We start from the raw sequence: 22,305 nt of genomic DNA, 5'->3' as shown, positions 1-22,305 counted from the left end.
ACAGCACACAGAATAACGTAAACGTGAATGAAATCACTTAAAAGAAAATATTTGTTCAATTGAGATTAGTGCACTGCATTCCTTGTTTAGCTGCGAACTGTGTTTTATATCATCTGAATTTATTTTGAAATCAGAACTCATGTAGAAGTATAAGAATCGTTACTAAGCTGGGGAAACAACATTTATACACAAATCAAAAAAAGTTTTGCGTCACCTCAGTTCCGAGAGTTTCGGAAACTGTACAGAAAATTGGAATAGAGATCAACATAAACATCATTTCCGCCCTTTGTATTGCTCATGAAAACCATAGATGCATGTTGTACCATCATACAGCGAGACCTTCAGAGGTGATGGTCCAGAGTTCTGTACACACAGGTACCTCTAATACCCAGTAGAACGTCTTGCAATGATGCACGCATGTAATCGTCGTTGCATACTATCAAGCTCATCAAGGCACTGTTGGTCCAGATTGTCCCACTCCTCACCGGCAATTCGGCGCGCATCCCTCAGAGTGGTTGGTGGGTCATGTCGTCCATAAACAGACCTTTTCAAACTATCCCAGAAATTTTCTATATGGTTCATGCCTGGAGAACATGCTGACTACTCTAGTTATCCTGAAGGAAGTCATTCACAAGATGTGCACAATGGGGGCGCGAATTGTCGTCCATGAAGACGAATGCCACGCTAATATGCTGCCGATATGGTTGCATTGTCGGTCGGAGGATGACATTCACGTATCGTACGGCGCCTTCCATGTCCACCAGCGACGTACGTCGGCCCCACATAATGCCACCCCAAAATATCAGGGAACCTCCACCTTGCTGCACTCGCTGGACAATGTGTCTAAGGCGTTCAGCCTGACCGGGTTGCCTCCAAACACGTCTCCAACGACTGTTCGGTTGAAGGCACATGTGACACTCATCGGTGAAGAGAACGTTATGCCAGTCCTGAGCGGTCGATTCGGCATGTTGTTGGCGCATCTCTACCGCACTCAATATTGTGGTGGTTGCGAAGATGTACCTCGCCTTGGATGTCGGGAGTGAAGCTGCAGCCTATTGCGCACAGTTTGAATCGTAACACGACGTCCTGTGGCTGCACGAAAAGCATTATTGAACATGGTGGCGTTGCTGTCAGGGTCCCTCCTCGCCATAATCCGTAGGTAGCGGTCATCCACTGCAGTAGTAAACCCTGTTCGGCCTGAGAGAGGCATGTCATCGACAGTTCCTCTCTCTCTGTATCTCCTCCGTGTCCGAACAACATCGCTTTGGTTCACTCCGAGACGCCTAGACACTTCCGTTGTTGAGAGCTCTTCCTGGCACAATGCGGACGCCGTCGAACCGCGGTATTGAGCGTCTAGGCATGGCTGAACTACAGACAACATGAGCCGTGTACCTCCTTCGTGGTGGAATGACTGGAACTGATCGGCTGTGGGACCGCCTCCGTCTAATAGGCGTTGCTCATGCATGGTTGTTTACAACTTTGGGTGGGTTTAGTGACATCTCTGAACAGTCAAAGGGACCGTGTCTGTGATATAATATCCACAGTCATGCATGGTTTGGAATTCCTGATCGCCCTGAAATTCTGTGCTTATGGTGGTGGTGGTGGTGGTGGTGGTTAGTGTTTAACGTCCCGTCGACAACGAGGTCATTAGAGACGGAGCGCAAGCTCGGGTTAGGGAAGGATTGGGAAGGAAATCGGCTGTGCCCTTTCAAAGGAACCATCCCGGCATTTGCCTGAAACGGTTTAGGGAAATCACGGAAAACCTAAATCAGGATGGCCGGAGACGGGATTGAACCGTCGTCCTCCCGAATGCGAGTCCAGTGTGCTAACCACTGCGCCACCTCGCTCTGTCTCTGTGCTTATGGAGCTCGCTTCGTGTTGATTTGTCAGTAGCTGGGTTCCCGAGTGTTGTTTGGTGTCATCTGCAGTGATGCAAAACTATTTTTGATGTATGTACATTCTTTTTACTTCATGAATAGCTTACAGCTTGTTAAATTCTGTAGTTTTCAGAGTTCTTGATAACCAATTGGTTAAGAAACTAAGCGCACATTCGTGACAATACTGGTACGTTCCTCATCCAGGCTTCGTGATTAAGGTTTATCTTATTTTTCTTTAATGATTTCAGGCGATTTAGACAAAAATGAGTCTCTTTCCCAGATGATGTGCATACGGAGGTTGAAGAAAACAACTGAAACATCAAAAACGCAATACGTTAGCATTCCTAATACAGTGTTGGAAACATGTTGGCACTCGAAACAGCTACCGGTCGTCTAGGAATGGATGAAAACCATACGGAACCTGTATCTTACATCGTACTTTCTGAAAAGTAGTGGGAAGTTCCGATAACGGTGTTGAAGGTTGATAGCGATCACACACTCTTCTCTCCAAAGTAGATCAAAAGGGGCAACAGTATTGATACCTGGTGACTGTGATGGCGACGAGAGACGCGAAATTCATCCTCATGCTCACGAAACTACTCTTAGACGACGCGAACAGTGTGAACGGGGGTCCTGGCGTTTTGGAGCACAGCATCACAACTGGGGAACAAATACTGTGCCATGGGGTGCACCTGAGCAGCCGAAATAGTCATATGATCATAGGCTATAATACGAACCTGCACAGTAACCATGGCTCCCACAGAATACCACGATATGGTTTCTCAAATCGTTACCGAAATCTCGCCATGTTTCACTGCTGGGACAGAAACTCGGCAAGAAGTTGAAAACAGTGTGAAACAAGTTACCCGACCATTGCTCCACAGTACAGTACGTACGTGAATTCGGTACCACGTATTTCTTACAGGCATTTGCATACTGATGAATGGTTTGGAATTCCTGGTCGCCTTGAAATTCCGTGCTTATGGAGCTCCCTTCGTGTTGTTTTCTTAGTTGCTGGGTTCTCGAGTGTTCGGTGGTGTCAACTGCATCCTTTTCAGTGACCGTGTATCACAATTACTCGACACACACTTTCGTCCGCGTTGTGACTTAGCGAGTAATGTTTTTCGCTTTCCTTGTATGCAGTGTACGTCTTAGATACGGTGCCTCTTGAAACAATAAACACTTCTGCGCCATGGTTGTGGAGGCACCCACCACGCGATCGCCAGAAATCTGCCCACGTTCGAATTCACATAACTCCGATATAGTGGACACACATCTACACAGAATACTGTTCTGACCACGAGTGACGCTTGCAACGTAATGAGGGCATTGCGCAGGTGCAGTGCGTGGTCAAATATAACAGCGTAACATGTGGGCTTGTCTAGCATCTGCGTTTATGTTCCAGAATGCTTTTCTCGCCGTTTCCATATTTTTGTCCAACCCCTGTACCTCTCCGCTAATATTCTCGTTGTATACGGCTCGTTGACACTATCCTCCTTTGTGGGAAATATCGCGTTGAGGGTAACATTTGCAGTTGTCTTAACCATAGAAGAAGGAAAATAATAAGAAGAAGATAAAGAAGAAGAACAGGAAGAAGACAATGCACATCTTTGTCTTTGGCTACTCTCGGTTCATCTGCTGCTGCACCAGAGATATAAAGCACAAATAGGCATTGCAAAAGTCGATGAATTTGCGAGTTCAACTTATGTATCACCAGGTCTGCATAGTTTTATTGTTCATTACGACTGGTACGCTATCCGAGGCAAGGATGATGTTTGACAATTAGTGACGCTGGCATGAATCCACAAGACAGTACCTGTATATCACATAAGTAAAAATAAACTTTTTCTGTCGATTTACAGTATCAGGTTGCGCATTTTTTCTGCTTATGTTCGTGTTCTTTGCATTGTTACCATACATTATTGAGACTGTTGTTTTTATTCATTTTTAAATTTATTTCTCCATTATCTCTGTCGCAGTTTAACAGAATACGCCTGAGATCAGTGATTTCTGAATACTATCTTCCATCACCTACAAAAATATTGTTTCCAATAACGAGAACCAGATTACTTTCCATAGTTCAAAAAAAAAAAAAATGGTGCAAATGGCTCTGAGCACTATGGGACTCAACTGCTGAGGTCATTAGTCCCCTAGAACTTAGAACTACTTAAACCTAACTAACCTAAGGACTTCACACACATCCATGCCCGAGGCAGGATTCGAACCTGCGACCGTAGCGGTCACGCGGTTCCAGACCGAAGCGCCTTTAACCGCACGGCCACACCGGCCGGCTTTCCATAGTTGCGATCTTTAGAATTACACATGAGAACTTCGAGAACTAGTCACGAGACGCTCTGCCCAATATTTCCAACAGTTACATAAAATGGGTAAATGAAACAGAATCACCCTCGCGTGCGAGTTATTTACTTATCAGTCATGGAATCGTGATAGAATATTGCATACGCGGTAGCGGCCTCGAGACAGTGGAAGGTTTTAAACGGGTGCATAATGAGACAGAAGTAGAGGCCATCTATTAAGCTGCAAAACGTTTTCAGGGACAGATGTAGACTCTGAAACTTCCTGGCAGAGTTAAACTGTAAGCCGGACCGAGACTCGAACTCGGGACCTTTGCCTTTCGCGGGCAAGTAGGAGACGAGGTACTGACAGACGTAACGCTGTGAGAACGGGGCGTGAGTCGTGCTTGGGTAGCTCAGATGGTAAAGCACTTGCCCGCGAAAGGCAAAGGTCCCGAGTTCGAGTCTCGGTCCGGCACGCAGTTTTAATCTGCCAGGAAGTTTAATATCAACACACACTCCACTACAGAGTGAAAATCTCATTCTAGATGTAGACTCTGATCACAGCTTATTGGCTTTGAACTGGAGACAAAAACTGTAGAAGCTGCAGAAACGTACGAATCAAAGATGATACCTAGATAAACTGCAATATCTTGGGATTCCTGAATTTTTACCAGTTATTTCTGTCTATGATGCCCTTCTATAGACTACCAGAACAGTAGCACAGAGGTCTCTCGCCACACGAAATGCATTACATTTACAAAACAAGGCAAACAGATGTCAATATATGTGAAAATAACGTTTTTCGATTACGTCGAGCCATCGTTTGTAAATATGATACACTCAAACCAATAAGGCACACAAACTTCAACGTGTATATGTAAAATTGTAAGAACCACATAGACTATTCTAACAGATGTGTTGACAATTTACAATATCCTAGCAGACTCATATGCAGCTACTGCTCATCCATTTGACATAAATTGTACATTAGCCATTTATGGAATAAATCACAAGCCCAAAAGCGTTTCATTGAGAGTCAATAATACTTTCTACAAATGCGCTCATTACAATGTTACCTTATATGAATGTAGACTGCGAGAAAAGAATTTCTCAAGAAGATAAATTTATTAACATTGAATGTAAGTTTAATTTTTAGAAATTTTTTCTGGATATCCCTGTAAGGATGTAAAAAGTGAACGACAAGCAGTTCAGACAAGAAGAGAACGAAACTTTTTGAAATGTATTGCTGTACAAGAATGTTGGACTTTTAGACCTGTAGACCAAATAACTGCTAACGAGGTATGGAATCGAGTTGGAGAGAAAAGGAGTTCGTGACACAAATTCACTGGAGAAGTGACTGGTTGATAGGATACACACTGAAGCAACAAGGAATCTTCGCTTTGACAATGGACGGAAAAGTGTGGGTTAAAAATTGCGGAGGGAGACGAAGACTTGAATACTGTCAACAGGTTCAAATATTTGTAGGCTGCAGTCGTTACGCAAAGATGAAGAGGCTTGTACACGACGCATTAGAGTGGAGAGCTGCATCAAATCAGCCTTCAGATGGAAGAACAAAATATCAAAAATAGCAGCAAATCTATAGGAAACAATCAGTTTACATTTTGTCTGGTCATACAAAATATATTCACAAAACAATGCTAAAATTTTTATCACATGAGACATAGGCTAAGTAATTTTAGTGCTTCGTCTTTAATATCTTATACCAACTCTGTGCATTCGCAAACAATTTTCTGGGTACACAGAAGGGCAGATAAAAAAGTCTGCCGTATCAGTTCGTGAGCTCTGAACATCAAGTACTATAAGAGCCTCGGAATTGAGACTGTGTCATCCCGGTACATATACATCGTCACAAAATTTGTGGTTAATAGCATGAATTAGTCAGAAGAAGTTGCTGCATTCACTTAGTGAACACCATACGTATTTGAAGTTGGATGGCACTTATGTAACGATTGTACAAAAAGGTGTGAATTGCATTTTCAATTGATCTGAAAAATTTATGTGATAAACATCAGATTTTGAAATAGGAGAGTTGGATCGGAAAAAATTTCTTTGATATTTTCGCATTTTTATCCTGTTATAAAATTAATTAAAAGGTGTTTAAATCAGTTTTAAACTGATGTGGAAATATTTGATTTTTAAAGTATCGTCCACACTTGTTTAAAATGTAAAAAATCTTATATGCATTAATTGCAACCAAATAAAGTAGGTAACTATTGAGATAGAAAGTTGTGGATTGCAGTATTAGGAAGGCAAAATTCTGTTGTTACTATTCATAGCACCTTCGAAACATTACAGTAGCTTTTCATAATATAAACCATGTAGTACGTAGAAATACTATGAGTTCTCTTGTTGCGGTGAGCAGTTTGGATACTGGAAAGGCAATCAAATTCTGACAAGCTATTGTTATAAATGTAAATTAGTGAACCAAGCATAACACATATGTGATAGAAACTATGAAGGAACAAGTGGTGGAATGGAGGCCTCTGCAGCTATTGAAATTTTCAGTCGATCCATGAATGAAACGGGCCTTTGTTATCATAAGTTCTTAGGTGGTGTAGACTTCAAAGTATACAACAGTGTAGCAGCAGCAGCTCGGATTTACTGTCGTAATATTATCACAAAACTGGAATGTGTAAATCACGTCCAGAACAGAATGAGTACCACGATGAGGAAGTTGAAACTAAGTAAACCAGAACACTTCTGGTGGTACGAATATAAGATATAGGCCGGTAGGCAAACTTACTGATGAGCTGCGACAATACTACGTGACGACCATTTGGAATAATACAGATGATTTCTTCAGAACGTGGCAGGCTGTATGGGCTATCTTCCTATTCCCACAAACTATCAATAGATGGCAAACATATATGTCAACTTTGCTCTCCTGGATGAGGTTCATGGTCTAAGTAACGCAACGTCCAATACTCAGACACTTTATACAGCCAGAAACATTCCATCCTAGCAACAGTCATATAAGTCAGGAGGGCCATTTACAGAGACCAGGCGTATAGTAGAAGCGTTTAAACTGGCAGACTCAGAAGCCAAATGAGTCTGTCAACAACTCGCACACCAAACAATGTTTTTATTGCGAGGAAGACACTAAAATGGAGAAGAGATGTGATGTAACGCTGTTATTGCTTTTAATGTTCGCAACAGTGGTAGTGTAAAGGTGCTACAGCATATCCGAATTATTCCTTGTGTAATCTGCACCAGATGACATTACGGGACAGACGAGGTGCGCATCAATAAAGCTCAGTATGCAGCAGAAATGGCAGGTAAGGAGTCCAGATGGAAGAAAAGAATGAGACTCATGAAAAATGATTAAAAGCGTGATACACAGTATAGTGCACGGTGGTTCTGACTGAATGCAAATAAAAAATAAAATATATATTAAGAAAATGTTAGTCATTTCAAACTTAAGAATCTGTTAACGAACTATCCCCTACATCTCAGGAACGGCACCGATCAGATTATTAGTCCTTTCATTTGTTGCGACACAGATATACCGAGACAGATGAACTTAATTTAAAAAAGGAAAAACAGTTGAACTTGTGAGAAGTGGTGGGAATTGCTATATACTCATGTTAACATAGTGATACTCTTCTTAATGATCAGTTAGTTAACAAGAATCAGACATTTTATGTCATAAGATCCCTCCATTGACTTAGCACTATTACTCCAATAATTTTGTTTCATAGTTGTATTCTGGTATTATAACCTTAGACTCCTCCGTTGGTTATAGACCTTGCACTTGTCCTCTTTCTTGTGTCGTGTGTGCGTGTTGTAATCCCTTGAGTACCTTGTCGACACTCAGATTTAAAGATGTTTATTGCCCAGTAGGACATCCACTATAATTTTATGGCTTTTAAGCGAGCATTTAATAGTGCAGTGTCATAGCAGACTGCCTCTGACACACACACAAGTAATTTTTTAACGTTTTTAAGATTTGTAAAGGTTTTAATTCAATTTTGCAGTTGCTTTATTTATTTAATTGTTAATGGACACTACTTTTGTTTGTTTTATGCCTTTCGTATTTGTTGGCTGGCTTTTAATATTACCGTCGTTTACCACAATAATGTTTACATAGTATGTACATTAAGCATCATACTGTAGCAGGTGATTTGGATGGCCCATAAAACTTGTTCAATAATTTGAATCTTAACTACGTTTTAATTTCAGTTTTAAACTACTTTAATCCTTCTTATCAAGCCTTTGTTAATCAATTCCATATTACGCTTGTCCGTAACTTAAGATACTAGCGCCTTCCGTTGTACTTTAGTTGCATTGGCGCGGCTACCTGGGGCCATCCACCATTTAGTATTTCTTGTGGCGCTGCCCGTTAGAGCGCTGAGATGTACGCGTTCCTCTACACTTTGCTATACTTGCTGCTGTAACAGATCAAAGCTAACTGTAATTCTCCATTGGTTTCCTTTATCTGTTTGTCAGGTCTCGTTTCCGTTGTGGCTATGGGTTGATTTATGAAATTTTTCCATTTAATTCCCACAGTTCTTTTTAGTTATTCTGATTTATCAAATCTGTCCGTCAAGTTCCCACTATTGCTTTCAGTAATCTGACAACCGGATTTTCATGTGTTTGTGGTTGACACAGAGCTTTGGTAGCCGGCGCAACGAACTCCATTTGACAGTTTTACGTGAATGCTGTTCACGGTTTTAAATAAATTATTGGCGCAGCTTAGACCCATGTCTTATAGTGTTTGTAGAATAGTTATTTAAGTAGCCTCCTTTATCGTTTTAGATAATATGATGATAACCAACCAATGGAAATATGTTATTTTTAAATAAAAATAACTAACCAATGGAAGCATGTTATTTTTAAATAAAAATAACTTTGCAATCGTGACTGTTTTATTTTCAACACAGAGAAAAACCTAATTTTAACTATAATTAAAATTACTTTTCTGAAAGTCCAAAAAGTCGTTAAAAATTGGATGGCTGAAATGCTATGATTTTTAGTAACTGCAGGAAGAACATTCCTGTAATTTCCTGTGTAAGCTTCATGACCGTTGCTACAATGGTACAGGGCACTCCAATTCTCCTTAGTTGAAAGTCTTACTTGTGGCGCACCCCTTTCATTTAGTATAATAGCTAACACAATAGTTTAGGGTTGCACTGTAACCTAAGCTTTATTGTATCAATCATGGGAAAACTTTTTTAAGTTTTCGTAGTCTTCGTACTTTTTTAAATTTTACTATCAATATTCTGTGAATTATTTAGTGACTCACTCTATAAGAAGTGTATTTGGGTTACATGGTGCAGTGGTTGACGAGCTGAAATTAAAAAGACAAGTAACACGCTTTGCATGCAAGTGATATGTTTTCATATGGTTCCAGCACTTCGACTGTCGAAACCACATACGGGTCATCCAGCCAATGGGTGACGGCACGCGGCTCTATGTGTGTGGGACCAACGCGCACTTCCCCAAGGACTGGGTCATATACGTAAGTCACCTCTGTCTCTCATCAACAGCAGAACTCTCTAAATTAAACCTACTGCAGCGTAGTTTTCTTATGTATTAGAATATAGGATTCATCTGACAAAGTTTAATTTTTGGTAATATTGAAAGACAAAAGAAATACGTTTGTTATGGTACGCTGTTTTCTAATGTATTGTAGAGCTTACCTAATTTACGCTCTCTTCACTAAATGTCGCGGTACAGAATAGTACTCAACCTCTGGAAGAGTTATATAGTCACAGTAATAATAATAATAATAATAACAATAATAATAGTAATGCTCTGCCATTCCGGTTTCACGTGGTTCAATCGAGATCGAAGTACTATCGTGCCATTATCTGGACGCGGTGTGGTTGTGTGCGGGGTCAGCACACAGCCCTTCTGGCCGTTGTCAGCTTTCCAGATCCCGGAGCCGCTACTTCCCATTGAAGCAGCTGCTCATTCAGCATGTAGAGGCTCAGTGCACTCACTCTTATCACCAAGGAAAAAATCCCTGGCAGTTCCAGGAACCGAAACCGAGTCGTCCGCTTGATAGTTAGCGGCGCTGACCATTCAGAGACAGAGACGGACTCCGGATGACTTAAGGAAATAAAAAAGAGGCGATGTCACACTGCTAAGGTAGCAAAGATTATGACCATTAATGTTTGATACAGATTAATTACAACTTGTGACTCCTTACTTTTCATAATTAACCTGAATGAAATGACGTTATGACTGTATCATGTTGCAAACCATTTCGAGACCTTTCCCCAAGACAAATTCAGAACGGTGATTAAGAACTGAGTTCAAATCAGTATTTTACTTCAATCATTCTTAACAAGAGTTCTTTGTTCATGGCGTGTCATTTTAAAAAGTGTCGGAAAAATTCCCTGGATGCAAAATGCACTTATAACGGAAGCGTCTCTTCTTCCACACCAACAGACAGGCGAAAGTAACTAATTTCCTGTCATTCCTGAGCTTGGCTCTGGACACAGAACAGAAGTACACGACAATATAGATAAAAATACAGGTTGTAAGAGAGAGACAAACAGCGATATTATGTTCATCAGCAGTACAATACAACAATCTGCGAAATGCAATGCCTTATTTGGAATAGCTATCGAGATATGGTAGCCTTCATCGTCTAGCGGTTAATATTTCAAGCTAATAAGGTGTAGGTACTGCGTTTAGTTTCCGGCTACTACCTCATTTTCTCTGGTGGAAAAGCCTAATACATGTTTCACTTAGCCTCACGGGAGCGTCTAGCCTGGAGAAATTTTCGTACTACATTACTACGGAAGATAACAAAGTACAGAAACGTCAGGGTTACTATGATTAGTATGCAAGATGTTTGGTGGAAACGAAGTATTAAGCTGATCAATTAGGTAATACATGTAACACAGAAGAGGAAAAAGCACAGCCACAACTGCGACAGAGAGGATGGAAATAATGCTGAAAACGAACCTATTCATGGGCCGTGACCCGAGAGAAGACTGACTAACATCCCATCTAACGACAACTATATGCAACTGAAAGAGATAATTTGTAATTATAAGTCTTTTGGTTTTAATTGCATATCTCATATATAAGAATCAATATGCTAGCACGTTCACAAAGGTAGAAGGTAGTTTCCCTTTTATTGTTTGTTTCATTTGTTTCCTGTTTTCATTCTAACGTTTTTATTTATCTTGCCTGTTGCCAATTCAAGTAACAAGAATCATACTATCAAGAGGGAAAAATAATGCGAGACAAAAAATTAACAATGTCTATCAGATTATTTTGTAAGAGGACTAACAAAAGTAGCGAACTACACTGCTCGCCAAAAAAAAAAAAAAAAAAAAAAAAAAAAAAAAAAAAAAAATGGTAAGAATAATAATTTTAAGCCCACCACAGGAGAGGAAGAAACGGGACGAAACTTCATGACTGGAGCAGATATTTGTTGTTATTTCAGTGATTACAATATCGAACCACATTTCACAGACAGCAGTATGAGGCCTCATATCATTATGACGTAGCAGCCTCTCTGTCTGGATACAGGCGCTGGTTAGACTGGGATAGATAGGACTTTGATGGCTACGGAAGCGCGTCAACATCACACATTGCCATGTATGGATGAGTATTGTTGTGTTGCCAATGGCACCGATACATTACCGTATTAGAAGTAACACATAAGGTCGCTGGATGTCCGTGAGGTACCGTCATGCCTTTCGCGTCCCTCCCCCCTCCCCCTCCCCCCAAATAACTGTCAGCCGTGACCCGACTGCATACCAGATGGCTCCTCACACCATGACGCCTGGAGTAACAGCACTGTGCCTCTCCAGAACACGGGGAGACGGGACCTCCACCGACGATGGTCATGCGGGGTAGTGCACGTCCGCGATTCGTCTCTGAACACAGCGTCGCGCCGTGCCACCCTGTCACGACAGCACTCCAAATGCAGCACTTTGTGTTGTGGTTTTAACAGCAGCCCTCAGTTCGAATGGTAATTCCCTAGTCTGACTGCTGCTATTCTCCGAGCAGTGGTGCGGACTGGCGTAGAGTGTTGCAGGAAATCGCCGGCCGTTGTGGCCGAGCGGTTCTAGGCGCTTCAGTCTGGAACCGCGCGACTACTACGGTTGCAGGTTCGAATCTTGCCTGGAGCATGGATGTGTGTGATGCCCTTAGGTTAGTTAGGTTTAAGTTGTTCTAAGTTCTACGGGACTGATGACCTCAGATGTTAAGTCCCATAGCGCTCAGAGTCATTTGAACCATTTGCAGGAAGTCTATCACTTCTTCGCGAATGGCAGCATCAGATGTGTTGGGGGGGGGGGGGGGGGTACGATGTGGTTGGTATAGTTACAACACGGCTACGTGGCCGGACGACTGTTACGCCTGTCCTCACGTTCCCGTTCAGTCCAACATCGTGGCCCCTGTCACGTTCGAATAGCCCATAAATCTGGACACTGGTATATCAGAATAGTCGGCCAAACGGAGATCAACCACCAGTGAAGCCCTTTACAAACTCTGTGAGCTGCTGTGTCACACGAGGATATGACTACACTGTGTCATTCACAATGATTATTCAACGTCTGACGGTATTCACACCTCTTGCATATCGTACTATGCCCAGTAACAGCACGACCAATGAATCCTGATGGGCATTCTACCTGTCACATAGAACTGCAACTCCAATGATTTGCGTACCAGCCAATGGCGTGTACGGGTCTTCTCCATGATTCACATATTTATGGGCACTGTACTTCACAAAGAGGATACGTCTATAAACGTGGCGGTAGAGAGCGAAAGGAAGATTAAAAAATGAAACTTAGGACCTTAAAAGGTATGTGAAAAAGTAAAAAGAAAAAGCAACAGCAAAACGTTGCTTCATAAAACTAGTGACGTTATAGCGCAAGGTTTTCGTCATGCACGATTCCAAATGAAATTTCCTTATTTTAGTGCCTCATAGAAACGTATGTGAGTTTTCTCTAAGAAAAACCATTCACGTTACGTTTTTCATTTGTGGCCCCAGTCAGCCATGCCGTACGTCTTTACTTTTTATTATTATAATTTTTGGAAGAATTACATACCGATAACAACTAGCACCAGCTGGCGTCAGTTGTAGCAGCCGTCCTCCAGTGACCTAGACGAGAAAGTGGCTTAATGCGGGACAAAGCAGATGTCAACGCTAAACATCAAACGTGTTCTCGACTGTCATATTCTGCGAAAAAAATAGCACCTTCATATATGAGTTTCATTTTCTCAATAAAACAGTATATTCTATGTGATCGAAGTTATATGGCCACCCCTATGTAAATCAGAACTGACCACTGGATGTCGCGCGGAACCCCCAGTATGTAATGAGGCCAGGTGCATCGTGTTTTGCATAGAGCAACAATAACAGTATAATCAGTCAATCGAGAGAGCTCAGTAACTTCGAATGTGGACTGGTCGGTGGATGTCACCTGAGACGCCTTTTAACCCTTCTAAAGCTGCCCATGTCAATTCTTGGTGACGTGATTATGAACTGGAAACGCGAAGAAACAACCACGGCTGAAGCAAGACCATTCGGACCCTCATGTAGTGGCGGACGGGAACCGCCGGGCATTCAATCAGCCTTGTGTTCCAAAGTGGCACCAGTAGTCCAGCCTGCATGATTACTGTGTTACAAAGAATAAGGTTCAGTGGTCGAGGACCTCATCATAAGCCACTCATTTCCGTAGTCACTCTCTATCGATGCTTGAGGTGGTTTGTAAATCGCAGACAGTGAATACTGGATGACGAGAAACAACTCATTTGGAGGGATGAATCACGCTACACCGTGTAGCAGTCCGATGGAACGGTTTGGGTTACCACAGGATATAGCGTTTGTGTATTGCGTGCAGTAGAGGAACAGTTCGAAAACGGTGACTGTCTGTACGAACATGAGAATTCTACCATATTGTAGAATATTAAACCCATGTCGTGCGTTTTTCTGCATTCGAATTCTACCATATTGTAGAATATTAAACCCATGTCGTGCGTTTTTCTGCATTCATTTTATTATGTGTATGGACGCCAACAAAATATTTTCACACTCTGAGGAGACACTTGGTGATTGAAATTTCATGAGAAGATGTTATCGCACCGAAAAACACATTTGTTTTAATGATTGCCACCCCAAACCAGGTATCACACTCGGCGCGCTCTCTCCTCTGTTTCGCGACAGTACAAACCGAGCTGCCCTTTTTGAAATTTTTCGGTGTCCTCTGTGGACCATATCTGATACGGATCCCAAGCCACACAGCTATATTCCAGAAGAGGACGTATATGTGTAATGTAGCAAATTTCTTTAGTAGACCTGCTGAATTTTTTTAGTATTCTCCAAATAAATCGTAGTCTTAGGTTTGTTTTATGCACAACGATATCCAAGTCATCGTTCCAACTTAAGTTATTCGTACTTGTAACCCCTATATATTTAGCTGAATTTACAGCCATTAGATCCGTGCAGTTTATCGTGTAACAGAAATTTAGTGGATTCCATTTGGCCTCATTTTGATGACTTCATAATTTCAACTTTTTTGTTGTCAATTGCCACTTTTTCCGCCACAAAGATACATTGTCTAAATCGTTTTGCAATTTGTTTTGATTATCTGATGACTTTATTAAAAGGTAAATGACACCAGCATCTGTAAACATTCTAAGTGTGTTACTCAGATGTCTGGGAAATCGTTTATGTATATCAGAAACCACAGAGGACCTATAACCGTTGGCGAACGCCAAATATTACTTCTGTTTTACTCTATAACCTTCCGTGCATGATAATACACAGTGATCCAATTCTGTAAACAAATGTTTCAAGTTGCTAAAGGCGACGGGCTTCAATGGTATTGCAATACAAGTGACGTACACAATGTGATGTGCGTGTCTTCATTCATAATTTATACGACAGGTATTCAAGATAACGCATCAGTATGCTGTCAGTTGCTCAAAAAGGAGTACATTACTCTTTAATCATTTGCCCAACAACATAAAGTGTCTGGCAGGTAGCAGATCAAGTTTTAATCGAGCTTAAAATCATTTCTTTTGGACAACTTATATTCCGTGGAGAAGTTTCTGTTTCAGCACGGGTAAAAAAAAATATACCTCTAAATGTAGTTGCACGCTTAGAACTAAAAATTTCCGTAATATTAATATTAGCTGTATATATATCTTGTAATCTGACTTGTTCCACATCATATCGATGAAACAATCGTGAAAATGATCTATGGAACATGACATAACCAAACCAAACTATCAACTGTTACATGAGTAGCGATAGGTCATACAAGAATGACTTTAAAATGTGGCACTCATAATTTTCCAGAGGTACATTAGAAGAATGTCCTTCTTTCATTTAAATATGAAAGAAAACGTGATGCGATCCTTTTTAAAGTCATGTTACTCATAGCAGATCAAGACATGGCTTGGTTAAATCTGAAAATATGGATTGGGCAATGAAGGAGTTGGGCTGTTGCTGGTCGCTCGAGCTGTAGAAGCTGTTTGCTAACTCAAAACGACTGCGTGACCTGCATGTCCAACGCAAAAGCCATAGATTACCATCGGCCACGCAAATATCTTTTAATAGAGATCTCAGCCGTCGCGTGACCGTGTAATTAAACGTCACACAAAAGAAATTTCAGTGTCGCTCCCGATTTTTCGCTTTCTGGGAACCATTAAGGTTTATTTGAATCCCTAAACATAGACACTTCTACACTTATGACGTAAGTTCTGTAAAACGTGTGTAGAGTATAATAACATAGCAAATCAAGTTGTGTAAACATAAACTTTGAACGAAGAAGTTTCTTTCATTTTACATCACATTGGCACCATCCTTTCAGTCGATACACAGTTACAAGCATCAGATGACATTTAGTAATTACAAAACGTATGCTAGAACTTAAACACATGTTTTTTCTTACGTGTTTCATTATTCTCTTTACGTTTTAGCCGCAACTTCAATGTTTCACATCGAACTGATTTCTTCTCAGCGGGTTCAACAGCCTTGAGAACTTCAAAGAGGGACGTAATTACCTCTACCAGATTTTTTAGTAAAAATAAGTACATTATTTAGCACTACTAGCCAATGCCGAGGTGTTTACTTATTTTAACGTGACAAAATGTAAGTGGACGCATTGTCTTAGTAAGTATTTGTATTTAATTTCACATGTCATATGCAGATGTGTATGACGTATGGCGTTTAGTACGTAGGATGTTCAAAAATTCGATATAGAGACGGAGATAACAACAAATACATTGGGTGTAGAAAAATTGTGTGTAAACACTTTGAAACTGAATGTTTCTTTAAATAAAGGAGACGGAAATAATTGTTTGGTGAATAATAATTCAGAAGGTAGTGAAAAGCTTAATAAGGCTTCAATTTGTTGCAGGATTGGAAATAAATAGGGCGTTATCGTTTGAAGAACGGGAGAGTGTGCTAAAATGTTACCGTAAAACAGTGAATATGAGTGACATTCGACGACATTGGGGATTTTAATTAGGAACACCACCACCTTTTAAAGTAACGGTTAGAAGAATTCGATGTAAGTTTGAAGTCGACGGAAGATGCGAGATGTGAACAAGGAAGGAAGCGGAGGAAAGAGACGTTCAAAAGGCAGCGGAAGTATTGCCACTGTGATTCATGCGTACACGCAATTCCCAAAAAATTCTGTGTAACAGTGCTCTCTTGGGACTGGGATCAGCGAAATCAGTGTTCAGAGAAATTTTAGGACTCTGAGATAGAAGCCTTACATTCAAACACTGCTTCATGCTGTGAACTACGATGATCCCCACAGGCGAACTGAATTTTGAGGGTGGACCATCTACACATGTGAAGAAGATGAATGAATGCTATCAAGATCTCATTATTTGGTCGGACGTAGCGCCCTTTAAACTTAGCGGAACAATAAACTGCAATCATGTCATGTACTGGACTAATGGAAATCCATACGTAACTGAAGAAAGAAGTGTAAACCCAACAGGAATATCATTCTGGTGTGATCTGTTGTCTAGAAGACTAACTGAACCGTAGTACTTTGAGGATATTGTTGTATGGCCGAGCGGTTCTAGGCGCTTCAGTCTGGAACCGCGCGACCACTACGATCGCAGGTTCGAATCCTTCCTCGGGCATGGATGTGTGTGATGTCCTTAGGTCAGTTAGGTTTAAGTAGTTCTACGTTCTAGGGAACTGATGACCTGAGATGTTAAGTCCCATAGTGCTCAGAGCCATTTGAACCATTTTGATATTGTTGTAGAAATGTTCCATGTGATAACTCCATATCTTAACGACATTTTTGACAGTGAATGGTATTGCTTTCTCATTTGCTACCTCATTTTGTAGTTAACGTCAGCAAATTTCTCAGTTCCACATTTCCTTCGAGATATATATGTTGAAGAGGAAGTGCTGTTGATGACCAAGCTTGATCGAGGGATTTGGACCATTTAGACTTCTATATATGTGGAGCAAGTGAAGCGCACATTGCATGACACAAAACCACAAATTCTGGATGATTTAAGAGAGAAAACTGATCTAGCGTACGATGCTATTCAATTCGAAACAACTCAGTTGGAATTTCGCTCTGTTATAAGCAGTTGTGTGGGAGGAGGTTATTTTGAGCATTCCCACCTTAAGATGACCTTCAGTCTATATTGTTCCGAAAACATTCCTTTCCTATCTGCTTTAATTAAAGAGGTATTCAGTTTCAAACAGTGTATTCATTATTTTGGGACATCCTTTACTTCATGAAGCAACCAGGTATCGGAAACGCATATTCAGTTGATCTGAAGAACGTAGTGTTGTCACGTGCTGTAGTTCGCAGTGAGCCACAGTTGCAGTAAACATGCGGGGCGGTATCGTGGCTACTATTTGCATGGGCCTTACGTGCTGCCTCCCCTATTCATACGACCGATGTACAGACCGCTCTTGCAAGAGCACCTGCCGGCGCTACTGGAGGACATTCCCCTACACACAACAGGGAGGATGTCCATCAAGGGTGATGGGACCCCGCGGCACTTTGGAGAACCAGTACGCGCATCACTAATCCATACTTCAGGCAATCGGTCTGGGAGAACTGTGCATTAGCCTGAAAGATCCTGGCAACCTCAACCAATTAAACATTCTGCTCTGAGGCTACATGAAAACCGAAATGTATTCTACCATATGCTCTCAGGGTAGGAATTAGTTGCAAGAATTTTTAGCAGTCACACTTACATACTTGAAACTGAGAACACATGTTCGGGACATGCGTGCCAACATAACGAAAAAAAAGCCGACCTTGGTGGCGGAGCGGTTCTAGGCGCTACAGATTGGAACCGCGCGACCGCTACGTTCGCAGGTTCGAATCCTGCCTCTGGCATAGGTATGTGTGATGTCCTTAGGTTGGTTAGGCTTAAGTGGTTCTAAGTTCTAGGGGACTGATGACCTCAGAAGTTAAGTCCCATAGTGCACAGAGCCATTTGAACCATTTAACGGAAAAAAAGATCGATAGTTGAATGTAAATTACCTTTTGAACTGTCCTCGTACGCAACACGTCATACACTTTCCGTCGAACACAGCTCGCCCTGTTAGATCGATATCAGCTCTGCGTTGAAATTGATTGTTCTCATTTTGAATATTAAATTTAAACATAATTCGTATAACATTTGAGTAAAACACGTTTAACATTGTACTGTTCTCAGACACATCAGCTGATCTCCTGGATACTCCGCACTCACTCGATATTCATTTCCAACACCTGGAGGCATAATGAAGTACACTGTTCAGTCCAGATAATGTTAAAACTTATCAAAAGGCTGAATAACCTCTTTTTGCTAAGCATACTGCTGCAAGACGTGCAGGAAGAGAGCCAATGAGGTTCTGGAAGTTACCGACAGGTCTGTGGAGCCATGTAGACTCCAGTGCCGTGACCAGCTGGGCTAGGTTTCTTGTTTGAGTATCCAGGGCCCGATAGAGGTCGACCAACAGATTCTCGATTGGGTTTTAATCGGAGGAGCTTGGTGGCAAGTGCAGTACAGTTAACCCACACTGGTACTCTTCGAACAACTCACGTAAAGTGTGAGCTGTGTGACATGTTGCAGTGTCCTGCTGATGCCGAGGAAAAACAAGCTGCATGTAGGGTTGGATATGGTCCCCCAAGGATAGATGCATACTTCATCCAGTCTGCCTTCCAGAATGGCGAGATCACCCAGGGAATGGTCTCCAGCCTGGTCCCTTTCGAAGGTTGTTACATGGTACATGTGAGTGTAGGCTTTCCCGGCGTAAACTATTGATGAAGGTTTCTCGGGTCTCCAGCCGGGTGGTAGCGTTGATATCTCGCCACGTTCCGGGAAGTGTCATACTACGCATCTTCTGGCGAAATGTCGAGATTCGCGGAGAGCGGGCTATTTATATGCGCGGTCACCCCCCTCCACTAGACGTCGGGTGGCTGCGGTGGACCAGCGGCGTGCGCGCGGTGGTGGGGATGGTGGTCGCCCCCGGCGGCCGCGTTCGGTTCTCGGTGTAAGCCTTCTGTCTGCGTCGGCGGCGGAGACGTTGACGAGCGCGCTGCCGACGGATTGCCGCTATCGCAGGGTTCCATGGTGCGCTGAGTTGGTATCCCTCATCCCTGTTGACCAGATTGTTGTGAATTCTTATTTCTATGGATTCTTTGGTAACTGTTTCCCAGAAGCCAGATGCTCGGCACAGTACCTTCGTGTTTTCGAAGCTGATGTGTTCCTCATTTATGCTGTGCTTTGCTATGGCTGATTTTTCTGCGTGACCTAGTCGCACACATCTGATATATTCTTCACAGCGTTTAGATGTGCAGCGCTGTGTTTGCCCAATGTATTGTTTTCCGCATTCGCGTAGAATACTACTGGAAATGGAAAAAAGAACACATTGACACCGGTGTGTCAGACCAACCATACTTGCTCCGGACACTGCGAGAGGGCTGTACAAGCAATGATCACACGCACGGCACAGCGGACACACCAGGACCCGCGGTGTTGGCCGTCGAATGGCGCTAGCTGCGCAGCATTTGTGCACCGCCGCCGTCAGTGTCAGCCAGTTTGCCGTGGCATACGGAGCTCCATCGCAGTCTTTAACACTGGTAGCATGCCGCGACAGCGTGGACGTGAACCGTATGTGCAGTTGACGGACTTTGAGCGAGGGCGTATAGTGGGCATGCGGGAGGCCGGGTGGACGTACCGCAGAATTGCTCAACACGTGGGGCGTGAGGTCTCCACAGTACATCGATGTTGTCGCCAGTGGTCGGCGGAAGGTGCACGTGCCCGTCGACCTGGGACCGGACCGCAGCGACGCACGGATGCACGCCAAGACCGTAGGATCCTACGCAGTGCCGTAGGGGACCGCACCGCCACTTCCCAGCAAATTAGGGACACTGTTGCTCCTGGGGTATCGGCGAGGACCATTCGCAACCGTCTCCATGAAGCTGGGCTACGGTCCCGCACACCGTTAGGCCGTCTTCCGCTCACGCCCCAACATCGCGCAGCCCGCCTCCAGTGGTGTCGCGACAGGCGTGAATGGAGGGACGAATGGAGACGTGTCGTCTTCAGCGATGAGAGTCGCTTCTGCCTTGGTGCCAATGATGGTCGTATGCGTGTTTGGCGCCGTGCAGGTGAGCGCCACAATCAGGACTGCATACGACCGAGGCACACAGGGCCAACACCCGGCATCATGGTGTGGGGAGCGATCTCCTACACTGGCCGTACACCACTGGTGATCGTCGAGGGGACACTGAATAGTGCACGGTACATCCAAACCGTCATCGAACCCATCGTTCTACCATTCGTATACCGGCAAGGGAACTTGCTGTTCCAACAGGACAATGCACGTCCGCATGTATCCCGTGCCACCCAAGGTGCTCTAGAAGGTGTAAGTCAACTACCCTGGCCAGCAAGATCTCCGGATCTGTCCCCCATTGGGCATGTTTGGGACTGGATGAAGCGTCGTCTCACGCGGTCTGCACGTCCAGCACGAACGCTGGTCCAACTGAGGCGCCAGGTGGAAATGGCATGGCAAGTCGTTCCACAGGACTACATCCAGCATCTCTACGATCGTCTCCATGGGAGAATAGCAGCCTGCATTGCTGCGAAAGATGGATATACACTGTACTAGTGCCGACATTGTGCATGCTCTGTTGCCTGTGTCTATGTGCCTGTGGTTCTGTCAGTGTGATCATGTGATGTATCTGACCCCAGGAATGTGTCAATAAAGTTTCCCCTTCCTGGGACAATGAATTCACGGTGTTCTTATTTCAATTTCCAGGAGTGTATATACTCCTGGTGTGTTAAGGTTCAGTGCGTCTTTGGCAGAACCTAGGAGCACCTCGTCTTCGGTGGTGGTCGGAGAACGGTTTTCATCTTGTATTTGCCCAGAAGTCGTGCAATTTTATCAGACAAAAACGACTCGCGTTCCTTCCGTACCTGGGTCCGCTCTCGGCCAAAATTGCACGACTTCTGGCCACCCGAGGTCTAGTGGAGGGGGGTGACCGCGCATATAAATATCCCGCTCTCCGCGAATCTCGACACTTCGCCAGAAGACGGGTAGTATGACACTTACCGAAACGTCGCGAGATATCAACGCTACCACCCGGCTGGAGACCCGAGAAACCTCCATCAATTGTTACATGGTGTTTCCTTTCAGACGCTTCACGTCATATACGCCACCGGCTACATGTCCCATGGCGCATACAACGTGATTCTTCTGAAAAGGCTATCTATCACCACACGGTGCACTTCTAGTTGCATTATTGACGTGCAAAGTCCAGTCTTCGTCGACTATGAGTGGTAGTCAGTAGGGTTCACGAACCAGGTGCTTGCTGCGGAGGTTCGTACACAGCAAAGTTCGTTAAAGTTCGTTGAAGATGTTCTGTTGTTAACTCCTTGATTCATTTGGGTGATCAATTGTTCACCAGTTGTGCGTCTCTTCACCCATGCACATCTTCTCAGCAGTCTATCACCATTGTCATCTATGGCCCGTGGTGCTTTTCAGTTGCCTCGGCACCGGTTTTTGATAGTACCGTTTTGTCATGCACGTTGTATCTTAAACACTACGGCGGCAGGCGAGCAGTTTACGAACTTAGCCGTTTTGGAAATGCTTCCACCCTTGGGCAGAAATCCTGTTATCATTACTTTCAGGACGTTAGAGAGATCATTTCGTTTTCGCA

General features: G+C 43.1%; 1 protein-coding gene across 1 annotated transcript in view; it reads left to right on the top strand.

Annotated features, from left to right (window-relative positions):
* LOC126199444 (semaphorin-2A-like) overlaps window positions 1-22,305 on the top strand; it is a 468,120-nt gene that overhangs the window by 345,685 nt on the left and 100,130 nt on the right. Inside the window, exon 5 of the mRNA XM_049936362.1 lies at window positions 9,546-9,653. Within this exon, the coding sequence (XP_049792319.1) occupies window positions 9,546-9,653 (108 nt within the window). The remainder of the gene's footprint in view (window positions 1-9,545; window positions 9,654-22,305) is intronic.

This window comes from Schistocerca nitens, chromosome 8 (genome assembly GCF_023898315.1).
Source record: "Schistocerca nitens isolate TAMUIC-IGC-003100 chromosome 8, iqSchNite1.1, whole genome shotgun sequence".
In the NCBI taxonomy this organism is placed as follows: domain Eukaryota; kingdom Metazoa; phylum Arthropoda; class Insecta; order Orthoptera; family Acrididae; genus Schistocerca; species Schistocerca nitens.
This window is presented reverse-complemented; position numbering and strand designations above follow the sequence as displayed.